The 16,033-nt window shown below is 49.6% G+C and overlaps 1 protein-coding gene across 1 annotated transcript in view; it reads left to right on the forward strand.

The window, feature by feature from the left end:
* Nucleotides 1-15,184: 15,184 nt before the first annotated feature.
* Nucleotides 15,185-16,033, forward strand: part of Kcmf1 (potassium channel modulatory factor 1) — a 74,016-nt gene continuing 73,167 nt past the window's right edge. The window contains exon 1 of the mRNA XM_063229648.1: nt 15,185-15,340. Within this exon, the coding sequence (XP_063085718.1) occupies nt 15,325-15,340 (16 nt within the window). The 5' untranslated portion in view covers nt 15,185-15,324. The remainder of the gene's footprint in view (nt 15,341-16,033) is intronic.

Genomic DNA, 16,033 nt, shown 5'->3' on the forward strand with positions numbered 1-16,033 from the left:
AGAGCTCTGGTCTACATCAAGCATCGGTTCCTGGGTCTGGAGGGGAACACATGTGGTGTTTAATCTCCAGGAGAAACTCGTCACACTGGCTTTCTGGCATGTGCTCGACTGTTATTGTCGGAAGAGCTTGGGGCCTTCGTGTCAATGAGGACAGTTGTGGTGATTTTGAGGACAACCCTGGTCTTTGTTTTGAGCTTCACAGCTCCAGTGTAAAACCCTCAACATACCAACACAGCTCCTTTGCCCTGCCGGAATAGACTTTCTAACTTCCACTGCTGACCTTTGGGTCTTCCCAGTGCAGATTCGTAAAACAGACAGGCGTGAGTCCTTCTTGTGGACTCAACTTCCAGTTGGACTTGTGGGAGGCATTGTCAGGAGCTCTAGGTTTTCATCTGGAATCACGAAGGACATCCTGTAGGATCCAGGCCCTTGGCTGAATATTCTACGTCTTAGTGTTGTGGACAGATTTCCTGCACTTTCTTGTGTTAACTCTGGGTGACCATCATAAAATAATATAAATTCTGTGTCCTGATTCTAACTGTTCTCCTCATCACTCCTGACTACAACAGAACTGGCAAACCAAACTAGGGCTCCCACCGGCACACGTGGGGATGCATGGCTGCAGGGAGGGGTATGGCATCCCCGTCAGGGCCTGGGGCACAGGATGGTAGTGGCACTCTTCCTGGGGAGACAAGGACGGGAGAGAGGCCCCAGCAGGGCCAGGCGTGGGTGTGGGAGGAGCAACCCATGATGTTTTGTTTCATTTTTTGTTATTTTGTGGTTCTAGGCCTTTATACTATGCTATGTATCTTGTTTTTGTTTTTTTGAGAAGGGTCTCTCTAAAGGTTGGTAAGTTGTCCAGGTTTGTGATTTCCTGCCTCAGGCTCCCAGCATGCTAGGATTACAGGCAGAGTTTCTCTTCTTCTTTTCTCTTTGCCTTCTTTTTTAGGGTGTTGTTTGGTAGTCCAGGTTGAGAGTGAGCTTGCCTAGGCTGGCCTGTACTTGTGATCTCTTGCCTCAGCCTCCCAAGTGCTGGGATTATACATTCGACACCATGCCCAGTGTTTTTGTTTTTAATTAATTTCCATTACTTCATCGGTATATACTAATTGCGGACCAGGTGACAATTTGACTATATAGATATATATTCAGAGTAGTTAGCATTTACATTTCTTAAACATTTTCTTAAAGCAAGCAAACTATGTATTCCTTTTATTTAGAAAAACAAAGAATTACCCAGTGTAATATGTGAAATGGTAAGTTTCAAAAGAAGCCTCCCAGATGCAATAAATTTACTCTTTCCCAGCAAGGGTGCTGATGGAGCATGGGGATTCAAAAGAAAGTGCAAAACCAGGCCATCCACTGCACCAGATAGTTTCAAGGCCCTCATACCTCTCTGCACAAAGTCTGCAAGGACAGGCTGCCCTGGAACCTGTGCCATCGGTCCCTAGCACTCCCATCAGCAAACACCATGGGGCCAAAGCAAAGCCTTAAATACTTTCTTTAAATTTTGTTAACACCTAATCATTGTACAGGGTTATGAGTTGCAATGTGATGTTTTACTTGCAATGCTACACATAGTAACTAACCTCTTCATTTCTTCCTCATAACTTTAGCAAATGATGATTTTATTTTTTGTGGTGCTGGGGGTCAAACCCCAGACCTCCTGCACACTGAGCCACACATTGACCCACAGTCCTGGAGCCCCTGGTTTGTGAGGCCAGAGCACAAAGTAAAAGTATGTGGGACAGCAATCCAGCAGCTTGGGCTGCACCCAGGGTTCCCGGAGCAGAGTCTACTTCCCAGGTACTCCCTGAAATGCAGGTGGCCTGGGGCAGCAAGACAGGGTGCTGAGGGGAGGCGCGACAGCATGGGGGAGCACTTAGCGCAGCCCTGGTCCGTGTCATGTGGAAGGGGCTGCACAGAAGCCTGAGTAATAAGACTGTCAGGAGAGAGCCAGAAGGAAAGTGGGCACCTGGAGAAACCCCCCAAGCTAGTGATGCAGAGTCCCGGGAGGCCATGGAACAGGGGACAGCTCAGCAGCAGAGCACTGGCCACAGGCTGAGCCAGGCACACATGCCCTACCCCAGTCCACCCCTGCCCCAGTATGGCTGGGGGCTTAGAGTCCCAGGAAGCCCCAGGGGCCCAGCGCTCCTTGATCCTCACTATAGCCAAGAGCAGTCCTAAGCATGACTAATTACAGTTTCTCTCCCCAGAATTTCCATTCTTTTTTTCCCCCACTAAATGAAGCTCACTGTTTTACAATCACTTATCAGTTACAAGAGCAGTTGTTTTAGGCTAAGTGACAAGTATCTGTTAATAAGGTAATTAGTCATTTGCATATTACAAAGAAAAGGATAGGATTTTTTTTTCTATTACTGAGAGGAAGAAAAACACTGCAAAGCACTTCACAAGCACTTGTACACAAGTGGCTTTTTGTTCGATTGTGTGCGCGTCTGTGAGCGTGTGTCTGTGTATGCTGAGATTGAACTCAGACCCTCCCACGTGCTGGGCACTTTATCACTGAGCTTTATGTCCAGCACTCTCATTTATTTCCACTTCCAAGCCGCAGAGATTTTGAAGTTATTATTGCAGTGTAACTTACCCTATCTTGACATGACAGAGCTTGGATGCAGGAGATCAGAGCTGGCTTTACTGAGAAGCTGGAAGATGAAGGTGATTAGATGATACAGACTAGAGAAAAGAACATTCCAGAGACAGGCTCTCAGCTGGGCATGGTGGTGCATGCCTATCATCCCAGCATTCAGGAGGCTGAGGCAGAAAGATCACAGCAAGTTCAAGGATAGCCTAGGCTACAAAGTGAGTTTAAGGCCAGCCTAAACCACATCGGGAGACCCTATCTGGTAAAAAAAAAGCCAAAGCCCCCAAACCAACAACAAAAGAGACAGGTTCTTTATAGAGCAGCACAAGCCACTAGCTAGACCTGTGGCTCATGGACAGGACACAGAGCAGAGGGCGTGGAGACAGACAAAACTGCAGGGAGGAACCAAGCCAGAAATCATGGAAATGATTCCAGGAAGTTGTGGAAAATGAGAAGCCAACAGAGGCCTTCTGAGTAGAGGGACGGTTCAGTGGGATTTGCATTTTAGAATAACATTTTCAGAAAGACCAGAGGCTTGGAGAAGAGTTAAAAGGTAAGTACAGCCAGGTGTAGTGGCACATGCCTGTAATCCCAGCACTCAGGAGGCTGAGGCAGGAGGATCACTGTGACAGAGGTGGCCTTGGCTGCAAAGTGAGTTTAAGGCCAGCCTGTACTAACTACACAATGAAGCCTTGTCTCAAAAAGACAAAAAAAAAAAAAAAAAAAAAAAGGCAAGTACAGTTGAAATCAGAGGGTGATGAACATACCCATGTACCACACAGTCAATGACTGGAGCTTTGCCTACCATACAGTTTCTGTCACAACTATTTACTGTGCTGTTGCAGCACTGAAGCAGCCATAGAATGTGTAACCAACAGGCATGGCTGTGTTCCAATAAAACTTTATTTATAGAAAAGCCCAGTGAGGGCCAGAGTTAGCCCCTGGGACAGTCTGTGGCCACTCTGCCTGCCCAGAACTAAGACAGCTGCCATTTACTGAGAACTACCAGGTATAGGGCCTCGCAGACTACTCCTGATGTTCATATAACTTTGCCAGACAGGTATTATTGGGGTCTGTCTTAGTTACTTTTTACTCGTCGCTGAGACAAAATGCCTGATGCCCAAAGTTGGGAAAGGAAAGGTTTATTTCTTACAGTTTTTAGAAGTTTTCGGTCCATTCTCAGTTGACCCAAGACAGGGTGGCATGGCGGGGCCACAGTTCAGGGTGGCTGCAAACACAAGGGGAAACCGGCAAGAGAGCCAGAGGCACCGTCTTCCCGCCATTACATTGTATGCTGGCTCCACTCCATGTGGGTATAGCACTGACACCATCAATCCAAGCACTAGACAATGACCCAATCACAAATGCCTAATGCAAACGTCTGAGGCCTCGGAACCACCAACATAAACCATGACAGGGTCCCTTTCACAGAGAAGAAAACTGAGGCTGGAGGATGTTGGGCAGCTTTGCCTAGGGCTTGTGGATGGTGTGTGGCAACACTGGGATCCAAACTCAGGTGATGCCTGAGCTCCTTTCTTTCTGTTACTCCCTGTCTCCTTCCGGAAGTGGTCAAGAGGGAGAGGACCAACAAGTCTAGGGCCTGAGAGAATTTATTCATTCACTCATTGGTTCATGCATTCGCTCACCCATTCTTTCCTTTAGCAACTATTTTACTTATGCATATATACAAAGTACCACCCCTGGAATTCCACCTGAAGCTGAGGCAGGAAGATTGCTGAGGGACAGAGGTCAGCCTTGGCTACATAATGAGTTCAAGGCCAACCTGAACTACATTGTGATACCCTGTCTCAAAAAACCAAAACTTAAAAGCAAAAAACACCAAAACCTACAAACACAAAACCCCAAATCAACAACAAAGAATTGGAGACACAAAAACAAATGAGTCCTGTGCTTGAGTAGCTCAGAGATTAGCCTTTTAATCTTTAACTGGATATACAGATGACAAATGGAGAATGTGACTGATTTAATAAGATCAAGAAAGCAAAACATAGGCCTGGCCCTTATCTCTACTTCCCTCCACATAAGCATTCCCAGAGGGCTCTTTGATCCTCTGGGGTCCGGGGTTTTCCACTCCACAGCACAGACACATTCGTAGATTTACAGAACAGCGCTGAAGCATAAGCCTCAGGGTCCCTTGCTTCCTGAGACATAGCTCCTGAGACCTCGCGTCTAACTTTGCATTTCTCTTTGAGAGTCATACATTTGGGACAGGAGACTCTCAAAGAGAAATGCAAAGTTAGACGTGGGGTCTCGGGAGCTATGTCTCAGGCTCCCAAACCTGTGTTCGAACGGTAAGCGAATGTTTTGCAGAACCAGGTCCAATAGAGACATTTTTAAAGGAATCATCAGGACCTGAGGATCCCGTTTACGGCCTTCAGGGCTCTGTCTCAGGAGAGCTGGCCTCGCAGTCACAGCACAGCCCATGCCGTCTGTCACAGGGCATCTCCTCTCCTCCACTTACCATCACCTACCCCGTCCACTCCTCCCCTGATACACAGTTCTGGGCCCTGGGGCTTCTACTGACTCAGCCTTTGGAATTCAAGACACTCAGCAAGCCAGTGTTGGTGACGCAGCAGCCTATGACCCCAGTGTCCCCAGTCCAGAGTCTATGAGGAATTCGCAGCTCTTTGTGCCATTAATGAAAAGATTTTAGTCAAAACACAAACACAGAAGTGCAGGTAGGGTTTATGGTAAAGCAATTATAGATCTGTGCCTTCAAGTGCAAGTTTGGATACCTTTATTTTGTATTTTTGTATTTTTGTATTTTTTTTTTTTTTTTGAGACCTGGTCTTGGTAGCAAAGCCATGCACAATACAGCTGGAACTGAAGTGTGACAGGTCAAGGTGGTGGTCCCTTCCCCGCCCTTCCCAGGAGATGACCCCCAGGGGATGTCTTCCCGAGTGGCCCACTCTACATCCTTTTGTGCACGCAAATTCCACCTCTGGGGGAACTGACTGTTACACACTCGCCCAAGTCATAAGAGACTAAAAACCAGAATGCTGCTGATGTGAGCACAGGGACCCAATGGCCAACAAATTGGCTTTGGGCTTTGCTCAGTCCTGAAGCACACAAGCACACAGGTTGGCTGAGTGAGCAACCGTAACAGCGGGACTCCTCGTGGGCAGGTCTGGGGTCTGATTTGCCCTCTGTCACACAGGTGCAGCCTGACATCTGGGCCTGCTCCGTAAAGACTTCTGAGCGACTAAAGAAAAGGGATTTGCTGTTCCTTGGCCAAGTGCCCATTTCTTCTAAGGCAATTCTACATTTTTCTGGATTAAGTCTCTAAATTAACAACATAGTCAACAGGATCAGAGCATCTTTATCTCTCAGTAGGAAAGAGAAATGAACCTTTTTAAACAGGTTCTTACTCTGTAGTGCACTGTCCTTGAACTCACTATGTAGCTCAGGCTGGCCTCAAACTCAAGGCATCCTCTTGCCTCAGCCTCCTGAGTGCTGGGATTACGGGTGCATATTGATATCCCAAATATCGAGTTCAGTCATCCAAGTATTGTAACCCTCCTTCTAGTTTTCCTCACAACCCAAAAAGTTATATTTATAATCCCATTGAGACGTTATTGGAATCCCAGCAAGTTAATTCCAATCTACCACCACCAATGCAACCCACCGCAAGAGTAAAGACACCAAGACATGTTCCAAGTTAAGGGCAGCCAAGGGGTCCTAAATCCTCGTGAGGACATGTGGACAAAGACCTTGATCCTAGGCCTCTCCCAAAATGTATTGTCTTGTGAAGAAGGGAGGTGGCTCAGGAATGAGTGACAGTGAAGATGACGGGAATTCTGTAACTTGTGCTGGCAAGTCAGGTCAGGAGAAAAGCATCTCTGCAAAACGCAGAGATAAGGATATGCAGAAGGATTAATTTACATAATCCAAAGGTAGCAATGGAATTGTTTTCGGAGGCTGTGGCTTTGATTTTTGATATGTAAATTGTGCCTTGGGGAGTCATAGCCTCTTTCCGGAGCTGTTGGCTCTAACATTTCTCTGTGCTCATATTCTATACAGAGAACACTATGCGAAGAAACAGGACTGTCTGTTGGCTTTAGAAATTACATACCAGCACCTCGGGCTAGCCTTATTTGCAATGCTTTGAGAGCCAATGAAAGAGAGAAAAAAATACCCTAGCCAGCGGTTTACATATTAGTATAAGGAAATGAGTCTCCAAATAATCAAAGTCATAGTAATTGTTTTGCATTCATACTTTTTCACGACCATGTGCTTGCAAGGCAGGCACTTAGGCCGCTGAGCTAAATCCCCAGCCCCTTGTTTTGCATTCAAAGAGTGTCACTAGAGTTGTCTCCCAAGGTGCCACCTCCAGGCCCAGGGTCTATCAGTTCTATCTGCTGGTTTCCCCTCCTCTCTAGATTCCAGGCTGTCTACATAGGCCCCTTCCAGGGCAAATCACTGGCTGCCAAGCAGTCACCCTACTAACTCCTCCAACCCTGGCCCTTTTCTGGGCTGTGTGTTAAGTTCAGGGGAGCCCAAGACTACTGCAGAGGGCTGCGAATCCAGTCTGTGTGGATACCTTGCTTTTAGGGACATGAGAGGTTTCTAAACTGGCATGTGATTTTTTTGGTCACAGTTAAAGCAGAAAATGCCATCAGGAAGCACTGGGTAGGTTCCAGGGACAGGATGTGACATGGAGAACTACATCCTAAGGCAGGACCTTGTGAAGTTATTCAATTGCTCAGGCTGGGCTTCAACTTGTAGTCTTCCTGCTTCAGCCTCTCAGAGTACTGACATTACAGGCATGAGCCACTGGGCCCACTTCTTAAACAGTTAATTTTTAGAGAAAGAAACAGAAAGTTAAGGGTGAGCCTGGGATGTAGTTCAGGGCAAAAGTCCTGTTTCAACTCTCAAAGACCACAAAAGCAAACCAAACCAAAATAGTTTATTCCTTTCACTCCTGGTACTCTCTGCTTAACACTTTCTAATTCCTATCTCTGGCTTTCTTTTTAACTTTTATTTTAGTATTATTTTTTGAGATGGGGGTCTCACTTTGTAATTCAGACTGGCCTTGAACTTACGATGTGGCCCGTGCTAGCCTTGAACCTATGGTGATCCTCCTGCCTTAGCCACTGAGCACTGGGATTACAGGTGTGAGCTGCCACTCCTCACTGTCCATTTATTTCTATGACAGACTCCCTTACACAGAAAATAAATAAAAGAATGAAGAAAGGCTGGGTATGGTGGCACACTCCCAAAACCCCAGCACTCGGGGTGGGGGCTGAGGCCAGAAGATTGCAAGTTTTAGGCTAAAACAAACAGTGAAACAAAATGTTATCATTTAAAAAGGGATAAACACATACTCATTCATTCATTCAGCAGCAGTAGGTATGGAACCACTGCCGGGTAAGCCCTGCTTTCTTTATTTTGAGGCAGTCTCACTAAATTGCTCAGGCTGGGCTCCTGGCCTGGAATGTGAGATCCTCTTGCCTGAGCCTCCCCCAGAGCAAGCTATCAACAGACCTAGCTAAAGAGTCTGCTGGTTTTTTGTTTTTGTTTTTGTTTTTTTTTTGGTGGTATTGAAGGTGGAACCTGGGAGTGCTGAGCTGTGTCCCCAACACTTTTTGAGACCAGATCTCACTCTACTTACTTTTTTCAGTGAAAATGTTATCACGAGGGCATTTCTAGTTCATTACTTATTCACCTGCATTCAACTTTACCCAATCCGGTGTCTAAAATCTTCTGGTTTTTTTTAATCGGTACTAGGGATTGAACTCACAATTGCCTGCTTGCAAGGAAGGCGCTTATGCCGCTGAGCTAAATCCCCAGCCCGGTGTCTAAAATCTTTACATGTATCAGTCACTGCTTCAAACCAATAAATGAGTTGAGGTAGGACTATTACTGTGCCCAAGAATGGGCAAAATTCTATGGTAGAAAGAAAGAAAAAAGAAAAGGAAAGACAAAAAGAAATTCTCCAGCTCAGCTGGGTGTGGTAGCAGATACTTACAATCCTAGCATACTCTGGGAAGCTGAGAGACAAGGATTGCAAATTCAAGCCCATCCTGGGCAACTTAAGACACTGTCCCTAACTAAATAAATAAAGTCAGGCATGGTAGCACCTGCAGTCCAAGTACTCAAGAGGCTGAGGCAGAGGAATTACTATGAGTTTGAGGCCAGCCTGGGCTACACAGTGGGACCTGTTTCCAAAAAAATCAAAATAATATAACATACAATAAAAATAAAGGTTGGGTCAGTCCAAAGACCATGGATTCTTGGGCTGGGGATTTAGCTCAGCGGCATAAGCGCCTGCCTTGCAAGCAGGCAGTCGTGAGTTCAATCCCTGGTACGGAAAAAAATGGAAAAAAAGAAAAAAAAACAAAGACCATGGATTCAATGTCTAGTAAAACCAGTACCACCACCAATAATAATAATTTTAAAACTCCATGGCTCTTCAAACTTACCATGAAATCCTTTTTGGAAATAGTAAAAACTCACATTCCTTTTGTGACACCCTTATAATTATCAAATATTACTAAAAACATTGTCTGCCAACTTGGGAGATGAAACCATGGCTCCGTGGATCCACACTGAATTGATTCCTGGTGATGAAGCATTTTTCCCCTGTGAATTTCAGCTCCTCTCTGGACACTCAGTTTCTTATAAGACTCCAGAACCCCCTCCTGCCCATCCTAATTCAGCTTCTGCCTGGTGCAGTCTGTGGAACCCAGGGGTTCTCTCCCAGCCCCACCTGTGTCTCCTCCTGCATCTGACTTGCTGGGTTTTGAGGCAGGGCCTCACTATGTCGTGTAAACTGGCCTCGAACTCACAGCACCCTCCTGCCCCCACGCCCGGCTTTCCTCCCTCACCCTTCAGTGTGTTGTCAGCAGAACATCAAGCGCTCCAGTTGCACCCTGGGAACTACCCCAATTCCCTCATTTCCATTAGCCCCCGGCCAGCCAGACGCCGAATCCTCCTCTCCAAGGTATTCTGAGGCCAGCCCCCTTCCCGACTGTCCTCACCTCTCTGCCCTCCTCCATCCAGGCCCACAATGCTCACTAACAGTCACTTGCTGAGCACCTGTGCTGGCCACATACGAGAGACAAAGCCCTTGCCTTGGGTCTACATGGCAGGGGAGGGACCCAGAGTGTACTCAGTGAGACAAAGCTGTAACAGGATGTGAATAATCACTAAAAAAACGAAGAATAGAAAATTAGCGAGGACAAGGTCCTTCCATGGGACAGGAGTCAGGGAGCAGAGACTGGCATATGATAAATCAGTTACCGGGCTCTAAAGAAGTAAATGCACAGGCCCTGCAGCAGGAAAGGGAATCCACGCCATGTGCCGGGTGACAGAGGCAGGCAGGGAAAGCTGAGGTTTAGATGCCTCAGTGGCATCTACGGTTTGTAAGAACAGAGCCAGGACCACTAGAGGGCTTAAGGCTGTAATAGCCACTCCCTTTATCACAGAGACACAATAACCAGCACCTTGCTGGGACCTTCTCGCCTGAAGCTGAGGCAAGAGGATCCCCTTGAGTTTGAGGCCAGCCTGGCTTAAATTAGCAATAATTGCACCTTGGGTAAACATTATTGGTTACAAAAAGCTCAGCCTGATTTGCATTATGAATTCAAAGCCAGCATAAATTGTAGCAAGAACCTGTCTCAAAAAAATAACAAAACAAACTGGTGCTGGTGGCTCAGGCTTGTAATCCTAGCACAAGGGAGGCTGAGGCAGGAGGATCACTGAGAGTTCAAGATCAGCCTGGGCTACAAAGTGAGCTCAAGGACAGCCTGAACTGCATAGTGAAATCCTGTCTCAAAAAGACAAAATAAATAACAAAAAATCAATATCCAACACCTGCAAACTAAAAAGGTTTATTTTGGCTCAGTTGGTAGAGGTTTCAGTCCCACAGCTGGCTTCAAGGCAGGGTGGCAGGGCAAAGGGGCCTGAGGGGCGCTGCTCAAGGTATGGAGAAAAGGAAGTGAAGCAGGGGGGTGGGGGTGGAGTGCGGAACCTTCCAGGCCACACCCCCAGCGACTAGCCTTTCCTCCAGTGTTGGTCCCCTAACTGCATGCCATCAGAGCACTAGCTGAGCTCAGGCAGAGCATAGCACCTGCCTGCCCTGTTTTCTACCTTCAAAGGTCTGAAACTGTTTTTGGACAGGGTATCACTAGGCAGTTTAGGCCGGGCTCAAACTCAGTGATCCTGCCTCAGCCGCCTAAATGCTGAGATCACAGGTGTGCACCACCTTACCCAGTTTACTTTCTTATCTATGAAAAAACATTTTAGAACTATCCTTAAAATTGGTAACAGACTCCTTGGTTACTAATCTGTATCTGGAGATAAATCATGTATTTTTGTTTCCTAGACTGGCCTCATATGATCTTCCTGTCATTCAAATAGCTGGGATTAGATTGTATACCATCCTACTGCACTCAGCATATACTTTAAATGTTTTTGTGGTACTGGGAATGAACCCTTGGTTTTCCAGAGCTACACCTCCAGCCCTTTTAATTTTGTTTTTATACAGGGTCTCATTAAGTTGCAAAGTTGACCAAGATGGGCTCCTACTTACAAACCTCCTGCACGAACCACCCAGAGTGTTGGGATTACAGGTGTGCCATATATATTGTATATATTTTTGAGACAGGGTCTCATTGTATTTCAGGCTGGCCTCAAACTCACAGGGATACCCCTGCCTCAGCCTCCCCAGTTCTGGGATTACAGGTAAATTCTGGGATTATAGGCACGCACCACCACACCTGGTGCACTAAATTTTAAGAAATGTAACTATGGTTTTCAAAAGAAAATGGAAAAATAATTTTGCAACTTCCTTAAAATAAAAGGGCTAAGGATACAACTTAGAGAGGGACATCTGTTTTAATCAGACAGCTGAATCGCCTAACCTGTTTCTGCATCCAGTAGAGACCTGCCTTCTGCTCAAGTATGAAAAGTCAGCACCTTGGCAGGCAAGCCCTTAAATAGTCTCAGAGACCTTGACCCACACTGAAAACTGTGACTTTAAGTCAGCAGTGATGAACCTATGGCATGCATGCTGCTGTGGGTTATCACTGAAGGCTCAAAAACACCTGTCATCACTGCTTAAGCTTTCTCTAGGCCTCAGCCATTCATTCATTCATTCCCACTGGGTCCCAGAGATGGAGGTGAATCCCATGGTCAGTGGCCAAGGGAGCCTCACTGAAGAGGGGCAAGCAAATTAAACAGAGTACATAGGATCTGAACCTGAAATAGGCCTTGATTTTACTGCCCCTCTGGGCCCTCCCCAACAGGAGAGAGCAGAAGAGAGACGGTGCTACGGAACGATGGCAGGAGGCTCTGACAGAGGAAGTCAGTGCTGGGCCTTGCAACGGAAGTTACACTCACATTATGGATCGCAGGCGGCTGGGGTGACAAGAGCTTGCTTTAAGTCACCTTTATTGAGGTGTAATTTACACAGACATAAAAGTCATCCTTTCAGGTACAGTTATGTAAATTTCGACAAACACATCCAGTAATGTAAATTCCACAGAACACATATTCTCATCATCTCAGAAACTTCTCTCTGCAATCCAGCACCCTCAGCTGCATGGAATCCATCTGATTTCTGTTCTTTTAGCTTTGCACTTTTTTTGAGACACTATTTTTTTTCTGACACTCACTATGCAGTTCAGGCTGGCTTCAAAGTCAGTGATTTCTTGCCTCAGCCTTCAGAATGCTGGGATTAGTGGTGCATGCCTGGCTAATTTTTTATTTTGGAATAATTAGACCCAGGTGAATTGCAGAAAGGACTCAGGTACACTCTCCCCAGTGTTAACATCCTGCAAAACTACAGAAAAATACCAAAGCCAAGAAACTGACAGAGGTGCAACACTACCAGACAGATTACAGAACATTTATTGGCTTGTTGTAGAGAACGTGATTGGGCTGACTTGGTAGCACATGCCCTGTAACACTGGCTGCTCCTGAGGCAGGAGGCCTGTAAATTTGACGAAGTCTGAGTAACTCAGGGAGATCCTGTCTCAAAACAATCAGTTGGTGGATGGTATGGAAGCCAGGCTGGACAACAAGGTTGTGCATTGGTTATCACCGCCCAGAGAAGTCAAGGAAATGCAGGGAGAGAAAGGACGGGAGGGACTATTTGTGGAATAGAAGAGCAATCATTTTCAAGGACAACCTGGTAAAGGCTTTATATCAACTTTTTTATTTTTTTAACGAAACTTCTCAAATAGCAGGTTAGTTTAAATTGAAGGGTCTGATTAACGAAGGTCTCTAATTAAATGAAGGTCATAAAAACCTAATACAACGATCCTCCTGCTCCTACCTCAGCCTCTCAAGTGCTGGCATTATAGGTGCATGCCACCACGCGCTGCTCATCCTGCTTATTCTTACTGAAACAGGTTTTTTTAAAAAATTTTCTTACTTTTGCCTGATTGAAAACAATGAAGTATTGGCAACAACAGCTGATGTTCCCTGGGAGTTTAGGCAAAACTGTAGCTGTTCCCTTAACAGCATTAGCTCACTCTTCAACAAAACCAAACTAAATGTCTAGCTTTCCTCCTGGAGTTCAGGTCTTTTGTAGGTTTCATTACCTGTGTCTGTATTGATAACGCCTTCATCTTTATGTAATTTATATGAACTCATATAAAGACATCATTCACTCAAGAGGCTGTGGTAACAGAGATTGTCCTCACTTGTACATCCCATAAAACTGAAGCTCCTACAGGACTGGAAGGCCAGACTCACCCACGGCCATATTACAAACTGCTTAAACTGGGTAGCAGCGCACACCTGTAGTCCATCACCAAGAGCTCATCACCAGCCTGAACTACACAGTAAGACCCTGTTTCAAACAAACAGAACAAACACAATGCTTAGAAAGATAGCAGCCCTAGGGAAGCAAGCATTCAGTATAAGTTAGCTAGGTCTACTCCCTGCTCTGGCTCATCAAACCCCTTTCTGGCCAGGTTCAACCCCTTCCTCCAAAGGCTGTGCAGGAATGAATCTGGTCCAAAAGTCCCCACAGACAAGATTACATCTGGGGGAAAAAAGTCTTCATTTAAACCCTAGTTTATCACTAGTTGCTATTAGTTATTTTTTTAATTTTCTTACTTTTGTGGTAATATAGTAACCTGTATTACCTATTTCCTTGAAATGAACTTTTAATAACTGTGAAACCAGGAAGCGTCTGGAAATTAGATTCAATTAAACGCAGTGTTTTTCACTGTGCCCTGGCTTGTTATTCTACATAAATTTGAAGCACTAAATCTACCATACATTTATCTCTCTTCGACCCTCCTCTCCCCACCCTTTGAGACAGTGTCTCACGGAGAACCCGGCCTCGAACTCTCGAACCTCCTACCTCAGTCTCGCGAGGGCTGGGATTACGGGCTCGTGCCACCATACCCGGGTGAGGTTAAATCACTTGAGCAGGTCACATAGCCAGTGAGTGATGGATAGGGTAATGCAACCCCAAAGCCAGCAGTACCCTAGAAACGAATTTCAGTACACTCAGCCTGGAAACGCAATCCTAGTGTGTACGCCAAAGGAGTGGGTTCGGAGCAGCACAATATTAAATGGGAAAATAAAGCAATCAGCAAAACAGAAAACACAAGACAAATGGAGGCTAAGCAAGGTTAAGTAACAGGGCCAAGGTTACAAGGAGCAGCGCAGACCCAGAGACCCGCGGCCACTGGGTCCCGACTCCGAGGCGGGATCTTTTTTCACCCAGCCACGCTACCACGTGGTCGGGGCAGCCTGAGTATTCGCTCAATTCATTTCGCCTGAAAACAAAGTTGACAGTGAGGAAGCGGGGACAAGTGGAAGAGACATGGAAACAACAAATAGTCCAGGGGCAGGAAGCAAAGGCGAACGCCCGCGATTTCGGGACGGGGCGTCCACGGCGAGCAGAGGCGCCGCAACCGATCGCCCGCCGATGGCTCCCGCTGCCCTTCCGGCCCCGGACACGCGGCGAGCCCCGGGGCCCGGCGCCTGGTTTAAAAAGAAACCCCAACACGTGTCCCCACGCGGCCCGTGCGCCTGGGGACGCTAGCCCGCGCGGAGCGCCCACAGCCCAGCCCCGGCGAGCCGGGCGGCCGCTTCCTCTTCCTCCCTCCGCGCGGCGGCACTCGGGCCAGGCCGCGGCCCCTTCCGCCCGTCCGCGGCCTCTCGGCGAGCGCCACCCTGCGCCGCGCCCCGCGCCGCACCCCGAGCCGCGGCCGCCTCCACCGCTACCGCCGCGCCCGCCGACCGCCGGGCCTCCTCCGGGCGCCTGGGCCCGGCGCGGGCCGCGAGAGGCGGGGCCGACGTGCGGGCGGCGGAAGGAGGCGGAGGCGGAGGAAGAGGAGGAGGAGGCGGCGGCCCGAGCCGGGAGAGGGGCGGGGGGCGGCCCGGGGGAGGGGAGGAGCGGGATTCGCGGAGCGCGGCGCCGCTGCCGGGAGCCGGCGGGCCCGAGAGTGACCGAGTCACGGCGGGCGCCGGCGGAGCCGCGGCGTCGGACCCGCCTCCTGGAGGAGCTCAGCCCCGGCCAAGCCCGGCCCCATTCCCGCCCCGCGCCGCCTCCCCACCGCCGCAGCCGCCGCCGCCTCCCCGCCGCCGCTGCGGGAGCTCGCCCCTGCCCACCCCGCCCCCGCGGCCGAGCCCGGGAGTCGAGTGGGAGTCGGCCGGCCGGCGCGGGCAGCCCGGGACCCCGCGGGGGACGCTGCAGCCGAGCCGGGAGGGGCCGCGCCGCCGCCGTCTGAACTAGGATGTCCCGACATGAAGGTGAGCGCAGCCCCCGCCCCCACCCGCCGGGCCTCGGCCTACCCCGCCTGGGCCGGGCGCCGCGGAGGGCGGCCGGGGAGCGGCGGCGACGCCGGCCGGGCCGGGGCGCCGGGCTTGCCGGCGGGCGGGCGAGCGAACGAGCGAGGGCCGAAAGCCGCGCTACCGCCACGGCGCGGCCGCGGCCCTGAGCTGGGCCTGGTGCCGGAGGCGGGGCGGCCGGGGCGGCCGGAGGGTTTGCACTGTCATGGGGCGGAGGGAGGGGGAGGGGAGCGGCGGGGCCCGTTACCGGCGGGAGCCCAGCCCTCGGGACCGATACCGGACGCCGAGGCCCGCCCGGCCGGCCCGGGAGCCGCGGGCCCGAGCGCGGCCTAGCGCCAGCAGCCCCGGAAGGGCCCGCTGCTGTGCCGGAGCCGGGTTGCGGGCGGCGGCAGCAGAGCCGGCCCGGGACCCGGCGGGCGCGTCCGGTCGCCGGGAGACGATGGCGAGAGCCCCCACCTGCGGGCGGCCGCGGGGCGGGCGGGAAGGCTCGGGCCGGGCTCGGGGTGCCCTCGCCGCCTGGAGCCCGCCTGGCCTCGCGGCTAGGCCTCGGCGCGTCCCTGGGCTCGGGTAACCAAGTTCCCGGGGCGGATCCTGCCCGGCCGGGGCGAGCGAACTCCCTGCTCGGTCGTCCCGCCGGCATGGGACTAGCATCCG

Source organism: Cavia porcellus, unplaced genomic scaffold (assembly GCF_034190915.1).
Source record: "Cavia porcellus strain 051 isolate PalLab524CR breed Dunkin Hartley unplaced genomic scaffold, mCavPor4.1 scaffold_18, whole genome shotgun sequence".
Classification (NCBI taxonomy): Eukaryota; Metazoa; Chordata; class Mammalia; order Rodentia; family Caviidae; genus Cavia; species Cavia porcellus.